This window comes from Pyrenophora tritici-repentis, chromosome 7 (genome assembly GCF_003171515.1).
Source record: "Pyrenophora tritici-repentis strain M4 chromosome 7, whole genome shotgun sequence".
Lineage (NCBI taxonomy): Eukaryota > Fungi > Ascomycota > Dothideomycetes > Pleosporales > Pleosporaceae > Pyrenophora > Pyrenophora tritici-repentis.
In genome coordinates this window covers 2,314,213-2,331,731 of record NC_089396.1, presented here as the reverse complement: position 1 = coordinate 2,331,731, position 17,519 = coordinate 2,314,213, and the positions used below count along the sequence as shown (strand labels likewise).

Sequence of the window (17,519 nt, the reverse complement as noted above, 5' to 3'; positions counted from 1 at the left end):
TTGTTCTGTTGAGACAATAAATCTGTTAGCATATTTCTGCTGAAGAATATGAGTGCTTAATATGCCGGCTTACAGGTAACATGCTTCATCACATAAGAGATGACATACTCCTGCATTCGGGTCACCCTTGAGGGTAGAAATATCATCAAATGATTCATAGCACGATCACATCTTTATACTGTTAATGCATATGCAAAAAGACTTTGGTCTAATGTCCAACCCTGGTCGCATGTTCAAGTTGCTTACATGACGTAACCACTGATTTGGCTCTCTCGGTAATCAATCTGCCTCCGTGACAACCTTCGACAAACATCGGCGAAAAAGCCGATACCAATTGTCTCTCAAGCGAACGACGGTAAATCATCTCCGTGATGGGGGGTATACAGCATGAAGGTGTGGGCTTTACCCCGCACATCCTGCATATCTGGGGTAAAACCGTTGGTTTATCCGAGACAGACATGACGGAGGGCCTTCATGGATTGTATTTGGAAAAGAATATCTCAACTGTATAGCCTGTAAAACTCTGGGATTTCGAAAACCACTTTGTCTTGGTTTCCTACCGTGATAACGTATTGACATACAACACACCAGCTCGTCAAGATGAAAAAGGCAGCAGAAAGAGATCACCTGGAAGATGTTGACATTAACGCAATCAAGGAACAAGACGAAACATTACAAGAGCATGGCGAGATCGATATCAATGACGAAACTTACAACAAGAAGCTCAACCGACGTCTCGACCTACGAGTATTGCCACTGTGTTGTTGGGTGTATCTTCTCAACTTCCTTGACAGAGGTACGTAGCCTCAAATCCCCACAAAGTAGCCCACACTAATTCTTTTTAGGCAACATTGGAAATGCCCGAGTACTCAACGAAGAAACTGGCGATGATATGCTCAGCAACACTGGCTTGACACCTCGTGGTTACGCACTGACAGTCACACTCTTCTCTGTCGCTTACGCTGTATTCGAGGTCCCCAGCAACTACGTTATGAAGCATTATATTCGGCCATCGTTATGGCTTGGTATCCTCTTATTTGCATGGGGAGCTTTGACCATCGGATTTGCAGGTGTGAAGAACAGCGCCACGATTATCGTTTTGAGATTTCTCATCGGGGTGTTTGAAGCGGGATTCTTTCCTGGTAAGTCGGAGTCATTTCTACAGTGTAGCTATACGATCTAACCCCACACCAGGCATCGTATACTTCATAACCATCTGGTATCGCTACAACGAGCGCGCCGTCCGCATCGCCCTCGTAATCGCCTTCTGCAACCTCGCCGGCGCCTTCGGAGGCGCCATCGCCTTTGGCGTCGGCCACATCAACGGCGCCGCCGGTCTCCAAGGCTTCCGCTGGCTCTTCATCATCGAAGGAATCATCACACTCCTCTCCGCCTTCCTCCTCATATTCTTCCTTCCTGACTACCCCACACGCGCCAAATGGCTTAGTGCCGCGGAGAAGAAGTTCGCCATTGATCGCCTTGCCGAGCGCGGTGGAGGATATAACCAAGAACACGCTTCGCGAAAAGAGATTCTGGACACGTGTTTTAGTCCACGTATGCTGTTGCATTATATTGCGTATATCGCGGATGTGGTGCCTCAGGGTTCTTTTACGTTTTTTACTCCGACGATTGTTACGGGGTTGGGTTATACTTCTATTCAGGCGCAGTTGCTTACTGTACCGCCGTGGGTTGTGGGTTTCTTCGTTGCGATTACGATTTCCTACTCTGCGGATCACTTTAATGCTCGCGGGTGGCACATCACAGTTGCATCACTTATCGGCGGTACAGGTTGGCTTACAGCGGGTCTTTTGCCGGCAGATGCGTATGTGCAACGCTATGGTTGCTTATGCATGGCTGCTGCTGGTGCGTTTCCAGCTGCACCTTCCATGACGAATTGGGTCACTTGCAATTCGCCCAGCTTCCTTACTCTGCCGCTTGCAATTGCGTTGCACAATTCTTGCGCGGGTATAGGGCAGATTATCGCACAGTGGATTTGGAAGAGTAACGAGAAGGGCGAGGGGTATTCTACGGGGAACTTTGTTTGTGCGGCTTGTAGTTTTCTTGTTGCGGGTATCGCGACGGGACTGAGGCTTTGGTACGGGAGGATGAATCGGTTGGAGAGGAGTGATAGTAGAGGTGATCAGAGGGTCTGGGCATTGTAGATATGAGTATTGCAATACACGTACTTGATATAAAAGTCCCCATTATGTCTATTGATACAATATCATGTAACTCTCTAGTCTAACCCCAAACATCCCTCACTGGCCTCCCAACCACTCCCTCAACACCTCCGTCATAATCTCGTGTGTCCGACTCGTCAAATGCCCCGAGTTAAACCAAAAATACGTATCCAAATCCGTACATACATACTTCTCCGGGTGGGATAGGATATCTGGTTGATTGTACCCCGGGCAAAAGTCGGTGACATTACTAAACCCATAGTCCTGGTACTCACCCAACACACGATTCAACACGCCATTAACATCAAACTGCAACACCGTCGCCTCGCAATGTTCTTCTCGAAACGCATCTGTATGCTCCACATGAATCCTATTGAACACCTCCACAAGCGAGGCATTCACGCTTGGCGTACCCGGTCCGCGGTCCAGAGGCGGGAGGTTCATGAATAGAAAGTTCCGATATCCCAATTCATAGACCCTTTCAACGTTCTTGAAAATATCCTTTTGAACCTTTTCGTACAGAGGCGCGAAACTAGCGTTTCTACTCTGCGTGCCAACAAGATCATTAATATCGTTGATTCCAATCCATACAGCCACCAGTGCATCTTCCTTACTCAGCTGAATCAATTCCAGCGCAGGATTACCATATCGCACAAACTGCTCTACCTGGCGTTCAAATGACACAGTGTGGTTGTGATGCAGTGGCGTCACACCCGCTTCTTCCACCACATCCGCGCCTGCGTATGCGAAATCCCAGAGTTGGATAGCGCAGTCTTGCGGGTCGTGGAGGCCAGGTTGGACGCCGCAGTTGGTAAGGTATTCAACCCAGTTCGGGCCATCTTCTGCTGTGCCGGTGAAATCTTGGACGATGCGGTTGGCGAAGAGTTGGGCGGGGGTGAAGGCGAGGTTTAGGTTGTCGTTGATGAAGGAGTAGTTCTGGTGGCCGTGGGTCCCTTGGATGTAGGTGTAGCTGTCGCCGAAGGCTAGGAGAGATTTTTTTGTGTGCCAGTTGAAGGAGCCTTGGTTTTTTGTGGGAGGGATTGCTGTCGCGTGTGTTTGGAGTGCTAGGCATAGAGATACCAGTGTGCTGAGCTTCATGGTGGCCATATGGTGCGTACAGTGAGACGCTTGAGTGCCGTAGTCATAATGAAGGATATTCCAGTTGCAGGATCTTATCGGTTGTTGTAGGCAAAAGGTTTACGGGAGAATTCTGACCGAAAGATGGGGATTCGGGAATGTTGGCGTGGGATAATGTCTCGGGAAAACGACGTGGACGCGGTCGAAAGCGGGGTATCAGACTAGATCTAGCCCTAGCGGGCCTTCTAGAGATCAACCATAGAGTGTCATGGCGATCATTTCCAGTAGATCTTCAAAGGAGTTGGCAGAGGGGATGTAATCGCCATCGCGGTAGTGCCGTCTACCTCCATACTCATACCACCACCGATCCTGATATTTTCCACTTGGGTCTGCCTTCTCGAATCCCATCTTCGGCACTGGCAAAGGGCCGTTTGATTCCCTCGATTCTCTCAGAGAGTGCCGCCAATGGCTAACACGCACATCTTTAAGGAAAAGCTGCAGCCGTTGAACTTGTGTCGCAGAGAAGCCCATATTTTCTCCAAGTTCCTTGGTGACCATGTAAGACTTAGTATTGTGGTAGAGGGATAGTCTCAATAGTCAGAAGAGAGGCTGCCGACCCGCAATCGGTAGAGAGGAGAGAACAACAAGGTATCAGAGTGAAAACGGTAGTATTAAGAATAGTGTACGATAAGATGATGTCGAGCTCCTCTACGCGGAGTCGTCCTAAAATACTCAACCCTAGCGCCGATTACCTAACGCCGAACACGTGACAAGCTACTACACCACAGTATAAAAACTCTCAAGGAGATAAACGCCGTCTTCAGGAAACCAGATAGAGCAGAACAGTCTGACTGTGTCCAGAAAAACTTCTTCTACCGACTTCTCGTAGTCAACATCAGGACGATCCTCCTCTTCAAGAAGACCTAGCAGGCCGTATAGCTTGTCTCGAGGATCCTCGCAACTTTTTGAAGTAAAGTCCAGCAGTCTTTGTGATAGTCTTTTCAATGAACTGATATTGATTTTGGGTGCCACAACGTATCTCCACCAAGACCAAAATGTAATTCCATAGACATCAAACCGCACTGCAGCTTGAATAAGACGTAGAGAATCCACCCACAAGTTTCCACAAAAGATACGTCGTTCAGGAGACAGCACGATCTCCTGTATAACCCACAAGCGTGTGAAACAGGGGTTCCGCAACAAGGTAATTGTGTTCTCACTATCTGCCTTTTTGGAGAACTCGCTAGCCGCTGTCTCAGACGTCAAGCCCAGCCACATAATGACAAACACACAAGAGCGATATATCTGCGCTATCAGCTGGACCTGATGATTTCTTTCTGTCGTGCTTCCTTGATTGATGCACAGCTGGTCGATCCATAGATAGTGAGAATTGGCGTCATCCGAGCGGAACGAGCTGAGAAAGTCGAACAGATTCGTTCTCACTATGAAAGGTTTCCCGTCGATATATATCATCCGAGTATGCAAGGGGTCACCCCATGTATATGAGAGCGCGATATAAATGGGTGCTGTAGCGAAATCGAACGTCTCAAACTCGCAATGAATGGTACCCTGCTCGAATTGCGCAGCAGATGCAGGTGGAGATTGAATAAGCTTCGCTAGACGTATTTGTTGTTTCGTAGTGTCCAGGGGCGCATAACTGTAGAGGCCGGAGTGGAATTTGAGATTCATTGCGTCTTTTACTTTTCGGCGGATTCTAAATACAAGTTATAAAGCGCGAGGGCAGAAGCTTGTATGTCCGGCGAGGCTGAGCGGATGCGGCCAAGACCGCTGCGTCGAATCAGTCAAAGATGGGTGGTAGTAGGTTGACTGTAGAGATTGATATGTCTTGTGTGCTCAATTAAGAGGGTATACAATATTCTAATGCTGAGTAGAGTAGAGGTTTAGATGTGATTAATGGAACGAAGCTTGCAAGCGGATAGCTGCCTAGATAGCCCCGCTTCAGCCACACGCGGCTACATCCAATTAACGAGACAGTGTGCTTGTGCAACAAAAAAGTGATGATGCGAAAGGGCATCTCTACTCTCCAAAGATATCTCCCCAGCTGAAGCCGTCACCGTCACCACCGCCTCCATCGCCACCTCCCTGGCCACCTTGGCCACCCCAAAAGTCTTGATCCGAGCCTTGAGGTCCTGTCCCAGGATCTTGATTTTCACCCCACACATCCTCACCAACTTGGCCCGTACCCAGTTGCTGGTCTGGGTTCGCTTGATAGGGATCTGCTGCTTGAGGCGAAGCATCATCTTCTTGTTGCCGTGCTTCTCTTGACCTTTGCATCGCCTCGTAGCCTGCCATTGTTGCTGCTCCAGTGGCGGCACCCTCTCCTACTCCGAGGCCTCGCGCAGCAGTACCAACTTCACTCGCAATACCGCTTTCACCAGCTGCACCTACAACTCCTGCACCGGCCGCAGTGGCCTCGCCAGCCGCGGCACCACCGCCAGCAGCGCCGCCAGCAGCCTCCCCACCTCCGAACCAGGGCATCCACATGGACCACATGCCCCCCGAACCGCTATGCCGACTGAAATAGTCAAAGTCGATACTGACGGCTGTCGCAAGCATGACGGCTCGTTGGTCAAGTGTCATGCCTGGATACCCTTCTAACGATGGTCTGCTTTGCTCTCCAGTCTTTGAGACTAAATGCGATGGTTCGTTTGCGAGCCCAGCGGCATCCATTCGAAGAGCATACACGCCTGTATCTGTGAAGATCTCGCGCGCGAACCCGCCAAAATTACGGTTAACGGAGCCTGCTAGTCGTCCATCTTCAGACATCAAGCTGAAATCCCAACTCAGGAATGGCTCATCAACTCTGGCAAATTGAAGCATACCAACTTCTCGTGTGTCGCCTTCTGCTACGGCAACGGCTTTGGAAGTCGATATGGGTAAATCACCTGACGTGATTTGGGGTGTGCCGATTACAGCAGCGCTCTCCTCTAAGCTTCTTGCGAGGAATAAGTTGTACTTTCTCCGTAGAGGGGCCCACTCCTGCTCTGCTGCTCCGATGATGCGCATGTCCTGCAAAGGCAAAGTTGATACGTTCGCACTTGTCTGATTTGCAATACTCGCCACGCTCGTGCCTTGCAAGCTCGTCGAACTGGTATATGCGCTTCCGTCCTGGCCTACAGCATCATATACCCGTATCCGTGAGTTAATCCAGCTGAAGGGCCTGTGAAACCTGAGTATTTCCTTCTCATCCCGATCAAATACATGCGTTGTGAAGCTCCGATGTGTCTTGAACATCTGCCTCGCCATGGCATTGCCTAATCCATGGTCCTGCTCTGCCAGATAGCCTATATGATTGCCATGCGGATCCATGATGACATAGCGATTCGCTTGCTCAAAGCCCATCAGGACATTCATCATCTCCAATTGTCGCTGTACTACAAGAGAAGAGTTGTCGAGAAGACGCATGGCGGGGTGTGTCTGTTTGAGAACCGCATTTGGGTCTTCGGGCATATGAACAGGCGTAACAAGGTTGTTCTCTGAGTCGGGCGTGGTGGACAGGGCGTTTGAGATGGCATCGACTTTGGAGGATTCCTTGGGGGGTTCATCGTGACTGTTCGGTCGATGATCGTTGTTAGGGGGCTTCGTCGAGTAAGCTGCCGGCTGTTTGTGTAATGTATAACGCGGGAAGCAAATGCGAGGCCCTAAAGGTAGTGTGTCTCTTCTCGTAAAGGGTCGAGTGCATGGCCGGGGTAGTCTCAAAGACCACCTCGTCGCCGGTAGCATGGTTAATTCTTGTCTGAATGTATCTAGAATAGCCTATCGAGCAGATAGAATGAGTAGAGAGAGATGCTGCCTAGTTGTTGCTCTTACTTTGCGTCACGAAGATACGTTCTGCAATCATCTCCTCGAGTAGTACCGATTACGTCATAGCAACTTTCACATCTTGAGGCCTAGGCACTATCTAATGCGACATTATGGCAGCACTCTCTCGCAATCGCGACGGAGGATAACTCAGCAGGAGCACTTGTGCAGAGAAGGCCGTCGTAGTCTGGAGGGGAAAGGTGCTATTGCACATCCAACCCCTCCGCCAATCAAAGCAGGTCTTGGCAAACAGTCATCTCTGAACTTTTTCGAGCTCTGCCTTTAGCTTCACCACGACCACCATGAAGCTCACAACTCTCACCGACACAGGTGACGACGCCATTACGTGACGTCGGAAAGACTGGGTAAGTCTACTTATTTCTTATTCGCATTGAGGCGTGAAAACGTGCATCCCATTGGTGGCCATCGTAGATATTTGCGGCGCCCCTAATGTTGTAATGCAACGTTTTCGCGCCTTGAGAGAGCACTTATTTTTTTATGATGACAATTTTTCACTTATACGATTGCCGGCGCAAGCATTCACTTGATTGCGTTTGGTGCTCTATGCTGTTTCCGTTACAATAGACTACAACGGTATCTGATCACATACTTGCTGCATCTTTTTGAAGTACCTCTGTGCGCATACAATCGCTAACTTCGGCATAGTCCCGGCTTACATCGAGCTACTATCGCCGCAAATGGTTGATGCCGCCCAGCCTGAGCAAACAAGTGCGATAGGCGAGACACGCCCGGGCGACGCACCCCAGCAGAACCAAGAGAAGCCTTCCAATGGCGCTCCACGAAAACCTCGTCCAAAGCGGCCTAATTATCATGAGATACATGCCAAACCGCTTCCATTAGACGTCTATGCGTTACCCGCCTTCATTCCGCACAATCCAATCTCTATCATACGCCTCGCCATTGCTCTACTTTCACAGTCAGTGTGGCCTCCCAAATCACACCGCGTCTCTCATGTAGCCTACTTTTCTCCGGAAACTCAGTCGATTCATATCACCGACCCAGCTTCTATCCGAGCCTTGTGGGAGCAGGGCTTCTGGGGCAAAGGCTCACTCAGCCGAAGTGAGCCGCAATGGCTGGTCGCCGAGAAGCGACGACGAGGCGCGCAGGCGGCAAAGACCAGCACTGAGGTCACACAATCTAGGCGAGAAGAGCGAAAGCAGTTCAAGCTAGAAAGAGCCAAAGCTCAACGCGAGGCCATCGAGGAGCAATTACGTCAAGAAGGCAAACTTGCACCCGATGCCCGTATCGATGAACACGTAAACCCCGATCCTGATGGTGCTGTCCCGTCTGAAGATGCGGCGAAGATTCCCATAGTCGATCGCGTTCCAGATGGACAGCCGGGAGAGGATGATACTGACGCTGGTATGGAAGTCGATATCATAGACGTTGAGCACCTACAGCTCACCCCAGAGGAGGCTTTCTTTCTTACCTATGTCCTGGGTGTACTGAATGTCGTCAGTGACAGTAACGAGGTGCCAACGGAATCCTCGGTGCCATACCCTTCCTGGTACTTATTGCGTCTGTACTGCGCTCATGCATCCAGTCCGAGCGAGACCACTGACCTGGAAGGAACGTTGACTCGTTTGCGTACTGCATACAACATGACCAAAGGTGCTACGCGGCCCGACCCTGCCATGTCATGCATTCCCACCATCACACCAGACAATTCCTTCCTGCTGAAGTATGTTGTCTTCCACCATTTCCGCTCTCTAGGCTGGGTCGTACGCCCTGGTATCAAATTTGCTGTCGACTATTTGCTTTATATACGCGGGCCTGCCTTTACTCACGCAGAATTTGCTATCATGATCATCCCTTCCTATTCAGCACCTTACTGGAATGAGCAACCGGATGGCGCGACAAAGCCGAGGGGTGCGGATAAGGAGCAAAAGGATTGGTGGTGGTTTCACCGGGTCAATCGAGTGCAAACTCAGGTCATGAAAACGTTGATGCTCGTCTACGTTGAAGTACCGGAACCGTGGGACACGAAGTGCATGGAAATGGATGGTTTCAAGATAGACGTCGGTAGTGTGCTGAAAAAGTACACGGTTCGAGAGGTCGTCTTCAAGAGATGGAGTCCAAGCCGAAACAGAGATTGAGTGCAACCTAGCGGGAACTACTGTCAAATCATAAAGACTTGAAAACAAGCACGAAGAGATGAATATATGATGAATGAACTGCCATTTGCTGCACGATAATTGCCTTACATGAAGTGAACGTTGCCGACACTCTGAGAGTGATTTTGCGTGATCATACACTTCCGTTTCCAGACTGTGAAAGTGAATCGCGATTGTCGCTTTACTAGAAGTTGTAGGTGGATACAGGCGCGGTCACTGCAGGTTGGACCGAGCTCTTTGTCGGGTCCTGCCTTTACACATCATGATCTATTGGATCATCGTATGCAACATAACGATGACTTCAACTCTCAACGTACTCATTACAACCACATGATTGTATATGTAAATCATGTCGATGCTTAGCAGCAGATTTTCACAGCGCAATTTCGTTGTAACAACAATATAAGTAAGCATTACAGCCACATAACGTTTTTTAGATCTCTAAGAACGCCGTTGGATTCCCTGACTTGTATATTACACCACGCACCTCGGCATTACACCACCTTCATCTCCGTCATAACCTGAATTGTATGATCGTAAATAACTCAAATTACGATAATATTCAAGGCTTTACCCAAGCTGCCGGTCGGTCTCGACGCACACATTACCATGACGACTACAGCCATAGTGCCTCACGAATCTGCTTGCACTTAATCTTCACCGACCATCAGGACCACTGAGATGTCCTCGCCCACGCCCACACCTAAGACAAGCGACTTCTTCGGGGTTTTGAATCGCGACGTCCGAGATGTTATCTATGGCTACATGACCTTTGGAAAGATCCAAACGACCATGCTAGAAACTGGCTTAGCTTTGTGGCTACTTGTCGGCAGGCAAAATAAGAATTAGGGTAAGAGGGTATGCGGTATTTGTGGGAGTACGTTAACCAACTCCATCCACAGTACAGAAAATGTACAGGATATAGCCTAAGACTACCGCATAAGGTGAAGGATATGGCGAGCTTATCTTGATCACCGATGCACCACCCTACAAAATCTTGTCCTTAGATATTTGGTGAGAAGATATGTGAAATTTCGGAAGGTGCGTACCACGGAAGAAACTTGCGGAACTACAGTCCGTTCTAGATAAATTGTATTATGTCCCCACGTCATATAGTGGGCATGAACCTTTCACAAAGAGGTCCACTTTAATGAAATATTGGGAACGTAACCATAGTATGCACTGTTTAATGTGTACACTAAAAGGCATGACTCCCACACTATATGGTAGTGATGAGGTAATAGTAGGGGTCCAGCTGCCCACCTGGGTATGCGCTCCTGGTCGCTACCACCGTTAGTCTACACACCAACCAATCCCAGACGTACTTCATCGTGCGCACACACCCTAGAGTGATCTTTTGTACGGTCATGTATCCAGCAGACCCTACAATATGTACACGATCTACGAGAAACGAGCCTATGGTATATGTTACCTAGACCCTGACTAAGAACCATACCCACCGCTTACGACAACACTTGTATGATCAGCACGACTCTATGACTCCTACAGCGAACTCAAACACTACCTAATTCAGTATAGTTTATCTTAGTTATTAGTTTGGTTGTCTGAGTATATAAGAAAAAAATCCCCTCTTACCGAGAGTACATCCCAAGTCTCTTCATATCACGTAACTTTTCACAAAGTTCACCACAAAGTCCACAAACCGCTTCACAAACTCCTCTGAACACTACCAAACAACTCTCTAAAAACTCCTCTAAAAACTACCACCCAAACATCTTCATCAACTTCATCGCCAAAATGGTCAAGCGAAGTTGCCCACCTGTGCGCCACACAAGGCACGCAGAAGAAATGCGGGCACGCAAACGGATGCGAACAACTACCCGTCAAAACCCCTTCTTCGAACACCTGAACTATGATGTTCGCCGCTGTATCTTTGACTACCTCACTTTGCCACCATTCCCGGGCGCAAAAAGCTGCGCAGGCATGTATCTCTCATGCCGGCAGTTCAAAAACGAGATGGACCAAGCAGCCAGCGTCCAACTCCGCAACCATCTCCTCAACTACCAGAAGCAGATCGCAAAAGAAAGCGATGGACAAGTTCAAGTCCAGCTGCCCCAGGAGATCGAGATCAGACCTGTCCCCACCGACAGTGTTATGGACATCAGCGTCACGATGAATGCGGGGTCACACAAACTTGAAGTTTCTCGCTTCATTTTGGCACTCCACGAAATGCTTTTCGGTCTCAACATCAATGTACTACACATTCACATCGATCTACCCTTTATAGATTTGAACTATTACACAAATCATCCACACTTACGATTGGATTGGACATCAGTCGTTTCGGAACTGCTCCATCAATTACTGCGCTCTCCTCGCAATGACAAGCCCATCACGCACTCTATTCGCAAAGATAAGCCCATCATGCGCGTTCGCGAAACCATCATAACATGGAGGGCTCCTGAGACAGCTACTGGGCAAGCTCCCGAAGCGAATACATCACCCAAAGCGCTCATGGTCATGGGGCAGAAACTCCAGATTGCGAACGCAACTCCAGGCACACCATACAGTTACTTCTTTTGTCACAAAGCCATAAATTGTGGAGCCTGGATTATCGCCATACCCAACCTTTTCGAACAAGGGCGAGCAATGTCGAGTTTGGAGTTCGATGTGTTGACCGCCTGTGACTCTCACGGACATCAGCACAGCCTTGAGTTCTCCAAAACGACTATAAATTCTACGACGCTACAAATCAGCGATGGCAAGGAAACGACGGAGAGGTTTAGAAATAAGGCAATTCGATTCTACAACAGCATCGAAAAACAGAGAAAAAAGTCGACGGCTCTCGGAGGATCTATCGTCACAATTTTGTAATCATTGGTTCTTCGGGTTGGCGGACATCTGGCGAGATGGATCGAGTATAAGTTTGGGAACGGGAGGATGGCAAGGGATAAAGTGGCGACATGGAAGGGTTAGGAAACAGCGGAGGATTCATGATTGGATGCGGGGACATGGAATGACACTGCGGATTACACGCCATCAATTCATCGATGCACCATCATCATACAAATGAACTTCTCAAATTGATGTGTGAATAAATAACTCCCAGATATACTAACCAAGCTACTGTGGCTACATTTTGCCCAAATATTTCCCTTGTTCCCTCATGCTAACTCAGAATTGCGATCCCTCTCACCCAGCAAATTCTGGGGTGGCCTTCTTCACCCCAAACCTCTTGCCCAGAATGACAAATTGCCCCGCAAGTATCATCTGACTCCACTTAGGCCTATCTCCATCAAAGATAGCATCATGCAAAAGATCCTTACACTTCTCCCACTCCAGGAACCCCAGTGCCTCAACATTCTCCTTCGTTATCAGGCGTTCAAACAGCTTGTGCACTGGCCCATCAGGCTTATACTTGACTGGAGCGGAGAAGGGGTGCTTCTTTCGCGCGTAGAGCTCGGGTGTGATGAAAGGCTTCATAGCTTCTTTCAGGATCCACTTCTCGCTAAATGTACTGGTTGAGGGGTCATAGTGTAGCTTCACGGAGGGTGGGAGCGCCATGGCGTATTCGGTAAGACGGTGGTCGAGGAAGGGTTGCCGGCCTTCAACGCTGTGTGCCATTTCGCAGCGGTCGCCCAGAACTGTCAGTAGTCCGTTTGCCAACGACGACTTCGTCCAGATGTATAGCGAAGTGTGCAGTGGATGCCATTTGTTCAACATGAGTTCGCGCGTACGGCCGTCGATGGAGTTGACTGCTGTGAGGCGCTTGTCGCTCGTGCCAAATTCTTGGAAGACCCAAGGAGCGAGGAGAGGGTCGCGCAGAGAAGCTGTTTGTGTGAAGCCGAGGAAAGAAGTGTTGTTTACTTGGGCGCGCACTGCAGCAGAAGTCGCGAGTTCCTTGGGCCCGGACGTCTCCGAGCCTTCCAGGCTGTTGAATGTAGATATTCGAACATCTTCTGTGAGTCCTTTATCTGGCCATGCGAGATCGGGTTCGCGCACGAAGTCAGTGAGGAGCTCTCTGTAGCCGGCAAAGTGCTCGTCCGATCCTTCGCCGGTGAGTACGACCTTTATGCCTTCATCGCTGGTAAGCTTTGACAGCAGGAATTTGCCGACTGTACCTAGATCAGTGACTGCTGCTTCGTTGTGCCATACTGCATTCTCGATATTGGCGGCGAAATTATCTTCTGTCATCTCGCAGTGGTGCATCTTGACTCCGAGCCACTCAGCGGTGCGTCGCGCGATCGGTTCTTCATCGTGCTCTTCGCCGATGAATTTGACACTGAAGCAGTTGATTCTTTCTGATGCAGGTGCAGTGCCCAGCTGCGCGCCTTCTGTCTCCATTAGGTGCTTGACCATTCCTGCGATAGCGCTCGAGTCGATGCCGCCGCTAAGGAAAACACCAATAGGCACGTCTGCGCGGAGTCGATCTCGCACTGCATCTAAAAGATGTTTTCGCACGCCTTGTATCATTTCTTCTTCGCTTCTGGTTTCGATTTCTCGCTGGAAGGTCTAAGCGCATGTTTCTCTCCAAAGGGCCAGAACGTACCTTGTCTTTGAAATCTACGTCCCAGTACTTTTCCTGTGATATACTACCAAATGATCTACAGATCAGATAGTGACCAGGGAGAATTTTCGACACATTCTGGAAGACAGTTCTGCCATCGCAAAGCCAGCCAACGTCCTTGATGCTTTGCACGTCCCACTCCGGTTGCCAACCAAACGGAAGGAAGGCCTTCATTTCAGAAGCGATCTGCGGTTTTACAATCAGTAAAAACGCTATAGATGTACCATGAAATTATCTCACCAGAATTTTTCCTTCGAATATGGTGTAGTACATCGGTTTAATGGCGTATCGGTCGCATGCCGCGATGAAGATTTGGGCCTGCGAGTCGTAGAGACACAACGAGAACTCTCCGCGCAGATGTGAAAGAAATGAAAGTCCATGCTTCTTGTAAAGAGCCAACGCGATTTCCGAGTCAGACTGACTCTTGAACTTGTAGCCTTCATGACTGAGGCGATCCCGGATTTCTTCGTACCCGTACAGCTCTCCGTTGACGACGGCATGAATAGTACCTCCTGCATCGTGAAATGGTTGCTCACCTTCCGGGTTCAAGTCGACGATTGCCAGTCGATTGTGGCCAAGAGCTGGATGATGAAGGTATTAGTCACGTGACCTTCGGAAGCCGAGCCATACCCTGTTAACATACCCACACGGCAATCCTCGCTAATCCAATGTCCATTTGCATCAGGTCCGCGATGCTTGATATTATCAAGACTTTCCTCCAAGGTTTTACTCAACGCTCCTCGTTCCTTTGTCAATGGTCCATGACCCCACAACGCAACTGCACAAGTGATGCCACACATATTTTTGTCGTCTTAGGGATCCAAAGAAACGCTGTGTGCAGCGCGTCTCCATATCTTTCTTTCTGGAGTCTGGGGATGCTTTTAAGCATGACGTATAAGATAAACGCTGCAGCCGTAGTCGTGATTAAAGTTCCGCTGTCCATGATAAGCCAGCTGGCACGCGCCCCTTCTTACTAATTTGGGATCTAGTGCACACCGCTGTTGTCTAGATCGCGTTGTTCAAAGCGAAATGCTTTTTCATTAGAGAACACGGCATCTAAAATTTCCATACATTTTCAATAGACTTATCGGCTACTTTTCGCGCATCCTCTCAAAGCCAGCGTTCGTCACCGTCGCCCGGCAGGCCCCGGGCGTAGCGCCGATAATCGAAACTGCGACTCCCACACTTGAAGCATTTCTTTTTATGCTCGCTCTTTGGAAACGCCCTCCGGTACTCATGAGCCGAGGGCCGGAATCTACGCACAGATTCCCTTGATTCCTCTCCCAGAAGGTGATCCTCACTAACAGCTTGATAATATCGCAATCCGTGACACTCCGCTGTAGGGGCTTTTTGACAAATACCATCGACACCCACCATTTCCTCGCTGCGTAACCCATCCTTAGTGAGGTCCCACGAGATCACCAATCGCCTGATTAACGCTGGCTCGGGTCGCCAGTATTTCACCAAGTGGCGATACTTGTTGACTGACAGTTCCTTGTGTTGGCCGTTGGGGTCGTGTGCGAATTCGAAGCCACTTTCCAGGACAAAAAACAGACGCCTGAACGTGTTCGTAATCATATTGTCCCACAGACCAGACCCGTTCTCGACGGGACCTTGGAAACGCAATGTGAGGCTATCGAGCCAGAGGCGGAAGATCGCATTCAAGGGTCGGAACCTCTCAAAGAATTGACGGTGCTGATCAGCGCAACCTTGGATGGAGGGACCAGGAAACACAAGCGTCAAATTCCTGAGAGTGTGGAATTTTGCGTGCATTGAAGTAGGCGTTCTTGTGTCCAGGGGCAGCAGGATGCGTAACCCGGGCTGACATTGGGGCAGAACATCCTTCTTGAAAGCTACCAGCCACGCCTTTGTCGTACGGATTGCGACATCCTCACACTCATGTTTTGCTTGTTGGCAAGAGAGGATGATTCCATGGCATTGATGGTTGTCCACGGGCGGAAAGTCCAGTAGTTCATAGATTGCGATACGGAGTTCTGCAGGTAATTTGAAGAATGGTGATGCACTTTGCACGACTTGAGAAGAAGGCATCTTCGAACTTTGTATCGCTGGGTACTGATTTGATGAGTCTGGGAAAAGGCTCTTTTTAAGTTCGTGTGTGTCATGCAGCTTTTGTCGCTGCCTGATGGGCTTGGTTTTCATTGGCTAGTTGGTCAGCTCCACATGTCACCCCAACTCAAATTAGGAAAGAGGAGTGACGCGGCATAACCTGACTCATTATCTAGTTTAGATACCAGCCCAGCGAGCTGTCGTGGGACTTCTACATGTATTACACGAGGATGGAAGTGTCACAACCCCGCTATCTAATGGAAAAAGCCCAGCGGCTGATCATTTACGAATGCCGTTGTTTAAAGGCGGGGCAATTGTATCTATGGCGTTGTATAGCCCACGGTGGGATCTAACTACTGTTTCTTACACGTTCATATTTGCTGCCTTCAGCAGATCAAACTGACACATTACCTGATCATAACGAGTTCATTTGCAAGACCCAGCGCAAGAATGTATGCAAGAGAAAGAGCTGAGCGGAGACAGTGACTATAGTACTGGTTCACCACCAGCTATGCAGTTGGTCATAAAAAGCTTCTATTATTAACTGTCTAGGTGAGAGACGTGAGTATTACGTTAGCTCTGTCTTTGGAACTTGAGTCGGCAGGCTTTCTGGAAAGGAAGCTCCAAGAATCGTCTAGTCGCGACATGCAATCACTCAGTCAAGCTGATGGCACTATTATGTTTGCAGTTTGCACTTGACATTATTTTCACGGGAGCGGGGCTCTATAGACAATCATCACCTTTGTCTAAAGATGTCACGGTTTGGGGTCTCTCCTGCTCTGCTCCTGCAGTCGCAACTTACCTTTGTAATGGAACGATGCCTATCTGGGACTAGTGCTGTTTACGGTCACCCACCTACATATACAGTTTGTAGACTCAGACAATACAACCTCAGTTCAATCCTTCAATTCTTCCAGCACCCACTATCTCCCACAAAAGATCAACCCCCGAAATTCAATTCAACCACAACCCTCACACCAACCCACCAGTACGTGCGTAGACATATTTCATGTATAGGCTTTAACTAATAACTATCAGCAATCGCGAAGCCAGATCTACGATGAAGCTTCCAGCCTTGACTGCTGTGACTACAGCCTCGCTCTTCTTCGCTCACTCAGCTTCGGCTGGTCCGATTGGATATGGGATTTGTCAAGCTGGCTGTTCTGCGGTGGTAATGGCATGTTACTCGGCGGCTGGCTTCACCTGGGGAGCTACCTTGGGCGCCACGGCTCCTGCTAGTATTCTTGCTTGCAATGCTGCGTATGGAACGTGCCAGGCTGCTTGCGCCGCTGTCCTTCTAAGCCCAGTTCCCTAGAACTTAAGGCATGCACCTTCAAACCACACTCAAGGTTAACATGAGCTAACCTGGTATCAGTGCGATAGCATACATCTGTCAACCCATGTTTGCAATCAGATGATTGCGGACATTGAGTCACTCATAGAAAGTCACTCGGGTGGGTACGGGGGCATGTAAGAAGGTCGGCTGGATGGATTATGAGACCAAGGCAGATTCTCGGATGGCATCGTAGAGATAAATGTGTGGAAGCTTACAGACATGAATGAATAACAATCTTGCACTTGGTACTAAACCAGTCCTCTATTTGACTCAAAATCTTACGATTCGCTAAGTGGAAATGTAGATGGAAGATATATATCCGTGTTTGCTTCCTGTGACATTGATCTCATTTCCAAGCCTTCCACGATTCTTTT

At 49.0% G+C, this 17,519-nt stretch overlaps 9 protein-coding genes across 9 annotated transcripts; 4 read left to right on the top strand and 5 right to left on the bottom strand.

Moving 5' to 3' along the window:
- Positions 1–600: 600 nt before the first annotated feature.
- Positions 601–2,162, top strand: PtrM4_132940 (ProP, Permease major facilitator superfamily; the record flags this gene model as incomplete). Its single annotated transcript, XM_001941292.1, has 3 exons — positions 601–796; positions 846–1,142; positions 1,195–2,162. 3 exons carry the CDS (start codon positions 601–603, stop codon positions 2,160–2,162), a joined length of 1,461 nt encoding a protein of 486 aa, XP_001941327.1.
- Positions 2,163–2,258: 96 nt separating this feature from the next.
- Positions 2,259–3,278, bottom strand: PtrM4_132930 (Pap-E4 domain containing protein; the record flags this gene model as incomplete). Its single annotated transcript, XM_001941291.1, has 1 exon — positions 2,259–3,278. One exon carries the CDS (start codon positions 3,276–3,278, stop codon positions 2,259–2,261), a length of 1,020 nt encoding a protein of 339 aa, XP_001941326.1.
- Positions 3,279–3,509: 231 nt separating this feature from the next.
- PtrM4_132920 (uncharacterized protein) lies at positions 3,510–3,665 on the bottom strand (the record flags this gene model as incomplete). Its single annotated transcript, XM_066109103.1, has 1 exon — positions 3,510–3,665. One exon carries the CDS (start codon positions 3,663–3,665, stop codon positions 3,510–3,512), a length of 156 nt encoding a protein of 51 aa, XP_065961095.1.
- A 1,629-nt stretch (positions 3,666–5,294) lies between these two features.
- On the bottom strand, positions 5,295–6,683 carry PtrM4_132910 (uncharacterized protein; the record flags this gene model as incomplete). Its single annotated transcript, XM_066109102.1, has 2 exons — positions 5,295–5,319; positions 5,437–6,683. 2 exons carry the CDS (start codon positions 6,681–6,683, stop codon positions 5,295–5,297), a joined length of 1,272 nt encoding a protein of 423 aa, XP_065961094.1.
- A 698-nt stretch (positions 6,684–7,381) lies between these two features.
- Positions 7,382–9,196, top strand: PtrM4_132900 (SEN2, tRNA splicing endonuclease; the record flags this gene model as incomplete). Its single annotated transcript, XM_066109101.1, has 2 exons — positions 7,382–7,409; positions 7,746–9,196. 2 exons carry the CDS (start codon positions 7,382–7,384, stop codon positions 9,194–9,196), a joined length of 1,479 nt encoding a protein of 492 aa, XP_065961093.1.
- Positions 9,197–10,972: 1,776 nt separating this feature from the next.
- On the top strand, positions 10,973–12,049 carry PtrM4_132890 (uncharacterized protein; the record flags this gene model as incomplete). Its single annotated transcript, XM_001941288.1, has 1 exon — positions 10,973–12,049. One exon carries the CDS (start codon positions 10,973–10,975, stop codon positions 12,047–12,049), a length of 1,077 nt encoding a protein of 358 aa, XP_001941323.1.
- Positions 12,050–12,367: 318 nt separating this feature from the next.
- Positions 12,368–14,542, bottom strand: PtrM4_132880 (uncharacterized protein; the record flags this gene model as incomplete). Its single annotated transcript, XM_066109100.1, has 4 exons — positions 12,368–13,678; positions 13,725–13,928; positions 13,983–14,323; positions 14,386–14,542. The coding sequence occupies 4 exons, from the start codon at positions 14,540–14,542 to the stop codon at positions 12,368–12,370; spliced, it is 2,013 nt and encodes a 670-aa protein (XP_065961092.1).
- A 310-nt stretch (positions 14,543–14,852) lies between these two features.
- Positions 14,853–15,791, bottom strand: PtrM4_132870 (uncharacterized protein; the record flags this gene model as incomplete). The annotated part of the gene is made up of 1 exon (XM_066109099.1): positions 14,853–15,791. One exon carries the CDS (start codon positions 15,789–15,791, stop codon positions 14,853–14,855), a length of 939 nt encoding a protein of 312 aa, XP_065961091.1.
- Positions 15,792–16,869: 1,078 nt separating this feature from the next.
- On the top strand, positions 16,870–17,124 carry PtrM4_132860 (uncharacterized protein; the record flags this gene model as incomplete). Its single annotated transcript, XM_001941286.2, has 1 exon — positions 16,870–17,124. The coding sequence occupies one exon, from the start codon at positions 16,870–16,872 to the stop codon at positions 17,122–17,124; it is 255 nt and encodes an 84-aa protein (XP_001941321.2).
- Positions 17,125–17,519: the final 395 nt, after the last annotated feature.